Consider the following 8570-nt stretch of genomic DNA (forward strand, 5'->3'; position numbering starts at 1 on the left):
AACAAAAACTAAGAAAAAACTTTTTTTTTTTTTTTCAAAATTTTTAGTGGTTTTTGGTTTGTTTAAGAAAAACTAAAAAACCCCGAGGTGATTAAATACCACCAAAATAAAGCTCTATCTGTCACAAAAAAATGATAAAAATTTCATATGGGTACAGTGTTGCATGACCGCGCAATTGTCATTCAAATTGTGACAGTGCTGAGAGCTGGAAATTGGCCTGGGCAGGAAGGGGGTAGAAGTGCCCCGTGGGCAGGAAGGGGGTAGAAGTGTCCGGTAGGCAGGAAGGGGGTAGAAGCGCCCTGTAGGCGGGAAGGGGGTAGAAGCGCCCTGTAGGCGGGAAGGGGGTAGAAGCGCCCTGTAGGCGGGAAGGGGGTAGAAGCGCGCTGTAGGCGGGAAGGGGGTAGAAGCGCGCTGTAGGCGGGAAGGGGGTAGAAGTGCCCTGTAGGCGGGAAGGGGGTAGAAGTGCCCTGTAGGCGGGAAGGGGGTAGAAGTGCCCTGTAGGCGGGAAGGGGGTAGAAGTGCCCTGTAGGCGGGAAGGGGGTGTAAGGGCCCGGTAGGCGGGAAGGGGGTAGAAGCGCGCTGTAGGCGGGAAGGGGGTAGAAGCGCCCTGTAGGCGGGAAGGGGGTAGAAGCGCCCTGTAGGCAGGAAGGGGGTAGAAGCGCCCTGTAGGCAGGAAGGGGGTAGAAGCGCCCTGTAGGCAGGAAGGGGGTAGAAGCGCCCTGTAGGCAGGAAGGGGGTAGAAGCGCCCTGTAGGCAGGAAGGGGGTAGAAGCGCCCTGTAGGCAGGAAGGGGGTAGAAGCGCCCTGTAGGCAGGAAGGGGGTAGAAGCGCCCTGTAGGCAGGAAGGGGGTAGAAGCGCCCTGTAGGCAGGAAGGGGGTAGAAGTGCCCGGTAGGCGAGGGGCAGGAAGGGGGTAGAAGTGCCCGGTAGGCGAGGGGCAGGAAGGGGGTAGAAGTGCCCGGTAGGCAGGAAGGGGGTAGAAGTGCCCTGTAGGCAGGAAGGGGGTAGAAGTGCCCTGTAGGCAGGAAGGGGGTAGAAGTGCCCTGTAGGCAGGAAGGGGGTAGAAGTGCCCTGTAGGCAGGAAGGGGGTAGAAGTGCCCTGTAGGCAGGAAGGGGGTAGAAGTGCCCTGTAGGCAGGAAGGGGGTAGAAGTGCCCTGTAGGCAGGAAGGGGGTAGAAGTGCCCTGTAGGCAGGAAGGGGGTAGAAGTGCCCTGTAGGCAGGAAGGGGGTAGAAGTGCCCTGTAGGCAGGAAGGGGGTAGAAGTGCCCTGTAGGCAGGAAGGGGGTAGAAGTGCCCTGTAGGCAGGAAGGGGGTAGAAGTGCCCGGTAGGCAGGAAGGGGGTAGAAGTGTCCTGTAGGCAGGAAGGGGGTAGAAGTGCCCTGTAGGCGAGGGGTTAACCACTTGTCAGCCCGTCACAGTAGATTTACTACGACAGGGCAGCAGCAAGACGTTGCGATCCTGCTGCCGGGTCCTGAGGCTCACTGTGGTTGGACAGTGGTTGCTGATCAGCTGTGTCCAATCAAAGCACAGAGCCCCGTGTTTACAAACAACACAGGGCTCTGTAAGCAGAGCAGCGATCTGGCCATTTCTTCTTCCTGTGCCGCAGGGAGAAAAAACAGCCAAATCTCTTAGTAAAAGCAGCACTTGTTAGGCACACAGTTAACCCTTTGATTGGCCTTAGATGTTAACACCTTTCCAGCCAGTATTAGCATCACTTTTGATCTCAGTGTCAGTTAGTGGACCTCCTAGCCAGCGTCAGATTGCCTGCCACGCTATCGCAGTTCCACTAGAAGTCGCTGATCATCACCAATACCAGTATAGCGTCTATAGCTGCGTAAATTCCAGGATATATACCATAGTTTGTAGATGCTATAACTGTCACACAAACCACTTACAGTAATACCTCGGAGTAACTCCATTTCCCATAGGAATGCAATAGAAAAATATTAATCCTTTCCGGAGGCCAGAAAAAAAGTAAACGCTACTAAAATACCATTTTGCTCAAATGTCATTGCAGCAACTCAGAATGGTCCTCAGTAGTCTGTGTGGCCCCCACGTGCTTGTATGCATGCCTGACAACGTTGGGGGAGGCTCCTAATGAGACCACGGATGGTGTCCTGGGGGATTTCCTCCCAGATCTGGACCAGGGCATCACTGAGCTCTTGGACAGTCTGAGGTGCAACCTGGCGGCGTCGGATGGACCGAAACATGACATCCCAGAGGTGTTCTATTGGATTTAGGTAAGGCGAGTGTGGGGGCCATTCAATGGTATCAATTCCTTCATCCTCCAGGAACTGCCTTCATACTCTCCCCACATGAGGCCGGGCATTGTCTGCACCAGGAGGAACCCGGGACCCCCTGCACCAGGAGGAACCCGGGACCCCCTGCACCAGGAGGAACCCGGGACCCCCTGCAACAGGAGGAACCCGGGACCCCCTGCAACAGGAGGAACCCGGGACCCCCTGCAACAGGAGGAACCCGGGACCCCCTGCAACAGGAGGAACCCGGGACCCCCTGCAACAGGAGGAACCCGGGACCCACTGCACCAGCGTAGGGTCTGACAATGGGTCCAAGGATTTCATCCCGATACCTAATGGCAGTCAGGGTGCCATTGTCTAGCCTGTAGAGGTCTGTGTGTCCCTCCATGGATATGCCCCCCCAGACCATCACTGACCCCCCACCAGAACGGTCATACTGAACCATGTTACAGGCAGCAGAACGTTCTCCACGGCTTCTCCAGACCCTTTCACGTCTGTCACATGTGCTCAGGGTGAACCTGCTGTCATCTGTGAAAAGCACAGGGTGCCAGTGGTGGACCTGCCAATTCTGGGGTTCAATGGCCAATGCCAATCCAGCTCTATGGTGCCGGGCAGTGAGCACAGGGCCCACTAGAGGACATCGGGCCCTCAGACCACCCTCATGAAGTCTGTTTCTGATTGTTTGGTCAGAGACATTCACACCAGTAGCCTGCTGGAGGTCATTTTGTAGGGCTCTGGCAGGGCTCATCCTGTCCCTCCTTGCACAAAGGAGCAGATACCGGTCCTGCTGATGGGTTAAGGACCTTCTATGGCCCTGTCCAGCTCTCCTAGAGTAACTGCCTGTCTCCTGGAATCTCCTCCATGCTCTTGAGACTGTGCTGGGAGACACAGCAAACCTTCTGGAAATGGCACGTATTGATATGCCATCCTGGAGGAGTCGGACTGCCTGTGCAACCTCTGTAGGGTCCAGGTATGGCCTCATGCTACCAGTAGTGACACTGACCCTAGCCAAATGCAAAATGAGTGAAAAACAGTCAGAAAAGATGAGTAAAGAAAAAATGTCAGTGGCCTCCACCTGTAAAACCATTCCTGTTTTGGGGGTCGTCTCATTGTTGCCCATCTAGGGCACCTGTTAATTTCATTAACACCAAAGCAGCTGAAACTGATGAACAACCCCCTCTGCTACTTTCCTGACCAGATCCATATCCCAGGAGTGTCATTGACTTGATGCTAGAAAGTCTTCCTTTCATTTATTGAGCCGTGTAGACATACAGTAGATATTTAGGGAAAAAGTAAACTCACTTGAGCAGTCTGTAGTAGGCGTATCTGAAGACCTCCTGCAGCAGGACAGAGATGGCCGCTCCGAATATGAGCAATCCATACTGCAGGCTGGAGTCATTCTTATTGCTGACCTGGACGGATATGAACCAGATCAGAGAGGACAGGAGAACCGACACCAACCAGAAGAAAGATCTGCAGGAGAAGAACAGGAACACGTCACATACCGCGCTCAGACTGGAGGTATTGTCCAATATGGGTCACAGCCAGAAGAAAATATTGTCTCCTATAGGTCAGCAAAAGGGGGCAACCATTACGAGGTCATCATACAGCTCATGAATCAGTCTGCCCCCCTTCACCCCATAAAACTCAGTTATCTTGTAATACATTGTATCCAATGAATTTACTCCCATATATACTCAGCACTTCTCTACACGACCAAGAGTCCCCATATATACCCAGCACTTCTCTACACGACCAAGAGTCCCCATATATACCCAGCACTTCTCTACACGACCAAGAGTCCCCATATATACCCAGCACTTCTCTACACGACCAAGAGTCCCCATATATACCCAGCAGTTCTCTACCCGACCAGGAGTCCTTATACATACCCAGCACTTCTCTACCCGACCAGGAGTCCTTATACATACCCAGCACTTCTCTACCTGACCAGGAGTCCCCATATATACTCAGCACTTCTCTAAAGGACCAGGAGTCCCCATATATACCCAGCACTTCTCTACACGACCAGGAGTCCCCATATATACCCAGCAGTTCTCTACCTGACCAGGAGTCCCCATATATACTCAGCACTTCTCTACATGACCAGGAGTCCCCATATATACTCAGCACTTCTCTACATGACCAGGAGTCCCCATATATACTCAGCACTCCTCTATATGACCAGGAGTCCCCATATATACTCAGCACTCCTCTATATGACCAGGAGTCCCCATATATACTCAGCACTTCTCTACACGACCAGGAGTCCCCATATATACCCAGCAGTTCTCTACACGACCAGGAGTCCCCGTATATATTCAGCACTTCTCTACAGGACCAGGAGTCCCCATATATACCCAGCAGTTCTCTACACGACCAGGAGTCCCCGTATATATTCAGCACTTCTCTACAGGACCAGGAGTCTACATATATACTCAGCACTTCTATACCCAACCAGGAGTCCCCATATATACTCAGCACTTCTCTACCCATCCAGGAGTCCCCGTATATACTCAGCACTTCTCTACAGGACCAGGAGTCCCCATATATACTCAGCACTTATCTACCCGACCAGAAGTCCCCATATATACCCCCTAATATATATAACAGGACCCCCTATGTATTCTTCATAAACAGGACCCCCCATAAACCCCCTAATATACAACAGGATCCCCTCATATAACAGGATTCCCCCCCATAAACCCCCTAATATATAACAGGACCCCCATATATTCTACATATATAATAGGATCCCCATAAACCTCCATATATAAAACAGGTCATCTTTGTCATATTATTATTATTATACAGGATTTATGGCGCCAACAGGTTGCTCAGCACTTTACAATATAACGGGAGACAATACAGTTCAATACAAGAGGGATAGGAGGGCCTGATCCTGGGAGCTTACAGTCTAAAAGGGAGGGGCCGGTGGTGCAAAAGGTAATAACTTACAACAGGATCCCCACACACAGGACCCCCTTATATAACAGGGCCCCCATATACTTCCCATATACAACACGACCCCCCATATACCCCCTAATATATATAACAGAACCCCCATAAACCCCCTAATACACAACAGGACCCCCATGTATTCTTCATATATAACAGGACCCCCCCATAAACCCCCTAATATATAAAAGGACCCCCTAAACCCCCATAAAAATCAGAACCCCCCTAAACCCACATGTGAAAACAGGATCCCCCCCAAACCCCCCTAATATATAACAGGACCCCCCCATGTATTCTTCATATATAACAAGACCCTCCCCCCATAAACCCCCACATATAACAGGACTCCCATATATAACAAGACCCTCCCCCCATATATAACAGGACCCCCTATTAATCCCCTAACATGATCCCCCCATGTATTCTTCATATATAAAAGCCCCCCTCCCATAAACCCCCACATATAACAAGACCCTCCCCCCCATAAACCTTCACATATAACAAGACCCTCCCCCACATATAACAAGACCCTCTCCCCATAAACCCCCACATATAACAGGACCCCCCTCATTAACCCCCATATATAACAGGACCCCCCCATGTATTCTTCATATATAGCAGCCCCCCCATTAACCCCTTAATATATAACAGGACCCCCCCCCCCATAAATAACAGACCCCCATAAACCCCCTAATATATAACAGGACCCCCATATATAGCAGAACCCCCCATATACAACACGATCCCCATATATTACAGGACCCCCCCCGTACTCGGTATAACAATCCTCCCCTCCCCCCTCAGGCAGTACCCGGCAACCAGGATGATGACCCGGAGGGGGTCCCGGGCGATGGTGAGGATGAAGAGAGACAGAGCCGGTCCGAAGGCCACAAAGGTGCAGCCGAAGAACACGGCCGCCCCCATCTCCCGGACACCGGACACTTCCGCCTTCCGCTACGGCGGCCGGGGAGGGACTGTTCGGCCTGACGAAACCCCGCCCACCGGCACCGCCCTGGAGCATGCCGGGAGATAACAGCTCTGGTCCGCGCTCGTCTGGCTGTGTGCGCCCTCCGGTGCTGAGGAGGGGAATTGCAAGTCCAGGCACATCAGACAGAGGCTCCCTGGAGCTCAGCAGCGACTGGTGGAGAACTACAAGGCCCAGCATGGCACACAGGGGCCACTAGAGGCTCCCTGGAGCTCAGCAGTGACTGGTGGAGAACTACAAGGCCCAGCATGCCTCAGAGAGGCCACTAGAGGCTCCCTGGAGCTCAACAGTGACTGGTGGAGAACTACAAGGCCCAGCATGCCTCAGAGAGGCCACTAGAGGCTCCCTGGAGCTCAGCAGTGTCTGGTGGAGAACTACAAGGCCCAGCATGGCACACAGAGGCCACTAGAGGCTCCCTGGAGGTCAGCAGCGACTGGTGGAGAACTACAAGGCCCAGCATGTCTCAGAGAGGCCACTAGAGGCTCCCTGGAGCTCAGCAGTGACTGGTGGAGAACTACAAGGCTTAGCATGGCACACAGAGGCCACTAGAGGCTCCCTGGAGCTCAGCAGTGACCTGTGGTGGACTGCAAGGCCCAGCATGGCACACAGAGGCCACTAGAGGCTCCCTGGAGCTCAGCAGTGACCTGTGGTGGACTGCAAGGCCCAGCATGGCACACAGAGGCTGGTATGGGCTCTCTGGGGTTCCCCAGTAGTCCATTATAGATTTCCAGTGCCTATCCTGTGGTTGGCATGGAAAACAATTCCCAGCATGTTAGATATAGACTACTGAGGTGGAACCACAAGTCCCAGCCTGTCAGTCAAGAGTCTATGATTGGCTTTCTGGGTCTCTTCATTGGTTGGAACTACAAGTCCCAGCATGCATCAGAGAGGCAACTAGAGGCTCCCTGGAGCTCAGCAGTGACTGGTGGAGAACATACTGGCACAGTATGTTAACACTCCCTGGGATTCCCCAGCAGCTGGTGTTGAACTATAAGTCCCAGCATAGCATACAGAGACCGGCATGGGCTTCCTGGGGCTACCCAGTGGCTGGAGTTGAACTACAAGTCCCAGCATGGTAAGAGAACAGACGCCGCTATCAAACCATCCCCAGGAGTCAGACATGTGAATCAGATGGGCTGACCTCAGCCACCGCTCTAGCCACACCTCCACCGCTCTAGCCACACCTCCAACGCGTTTCGTCCCACTGATCGGGGCTTGATCACAGAGAGCCAGAGAATATATTAGCTGTGAATAGGCCGTAAAAGTGGGACAGGTCTGTGTTTGTGTGAGAAAAGCTGGGAAAAAAACGAAAAAAATAAAAGCAGAAAAAAGGGAAAGAAAAAAGACGGATTCAAGAAAATAATAAAGAAAATGATGAACAGCATGAAAAAATACTAAAAAAAGAGAAGGGGAGAGAAAAGAAAAAAAAAATTAAATAAAAAAAAACTTGTAAGAATAAAATATATGTAAAAAGAACAAAATAAGAGGCAAATAAAAATAACATTTTACATAAAAAAAAGTACAAAAAGACGAAAAAGAAAAATCTAAATTATGGTGAAAAAAGCAGAGTAAAAAAAGATGGAAAAAATAAATGATTGATAAGGCAAAAATTTGGTGGAAAAAGGTAAAAAAAACAAAAACTTTATTATAATTAATGGAATTAAAAGGAAAAGAAAGAAGTGAAAAAATATGATGTGAAAATGAAAAATTTAAAATCAGAACTCCATTGTCCTCATCAGGGACATCATTTGGGACATGGAAAATGTTTTATTAGGAATTTATTAAAAATGGAACTGTCCCAGCATGGCACACGGAGGCCGGTATGGGCACCCTAGGGCTCTCCAGTGGCTGATGTTGAACTACAAGTCCCAGCATGGCACACTGAGGCCAGTATCTGTCCCCATTGGCTGACATTGAGCTACAAGTCCCAGCATGGCACATAGGAGCCCTCATGGGCTCCCTGGAGATCCTTAATAACTGATATTGAACTGCAAGTCCCTGCATGGCACACTGAGGCCAGTATGTGGCCCCATTGGCTGACGTTGAGCTACAAGTCCCTGCATGGCACACCAAGGCCAGTATGTGGCCCCATTGGCTGACATTGAGCTACAAGTCCCTGCATGGCACACCAAGGCCAGTATGTGGCCCCATTGGCTGACATTGAGCTACAAGTCCCTGCATGGCACACCAAGGCCAGTATGTGGCCCCATTGGCTGACGTTGAGCTACAAGTCCCTGCATGGCACACCAAGGCCAGTATGTGGCACCATTGGCTGACATTGAGCTACAAGTCCCAGCATGGAACACCAAGGCCAGTATGTGGCCCCATTGGCTGACATTGATCTACAAGTCCCAGCATGGCACACCAAGGC

General features: G+C 51.2%; 1 protein-coding gene across 2 annotated transcripts in view; it reads right to left on the minus strand.

Annotated features, from left to right (window-relative positions):
* APH1A (aph-1A gamma-secretase subunit) overlaps positions 1 to 6183 on the minus strand; it is a 43965-nt gene extending 37782 nt beyond the window's left edge. For both annotated transcript variants that reach the window (XM_089659344.1, XM_089659345.1), the window contains exons 1-2: positions 6026 to 6183; positions 3559 to 3729 (exon numbers count right to left, since the gene is read on the minus strand). In XM_089659344.1, the coding sequence (XP_089515470.1) occupies positions 3559 to 3729; positions 6026 to 6138 (284 nt within the window). In that variant the 5' untranslated portion in view covers positions 6139 to 6183. The remainder of the gene's footprint in view (positions 1 to 3558; positions 3730 to 6025) is intronic.
* Between the last annotated feature and the right edge of the window lie 2387 nt (positions 6184 to 8570).

Source organism: Staurois parvus, unplaced genomic scaffold (assembly GCF_062004578.1).
Source record: "Staurois parvus isolate SC_StPar_1 unplaced genomic scaffold, SC_StPar_1.0 ptg001150l, whole genome shotgun sequence".
In the NCBI taxonomy this organism is placed as follows: Eukaryota; Metazoa; Chordata; class Amphibia; order Anura; family Ranidae; genus Staurois; species Staurois parvus.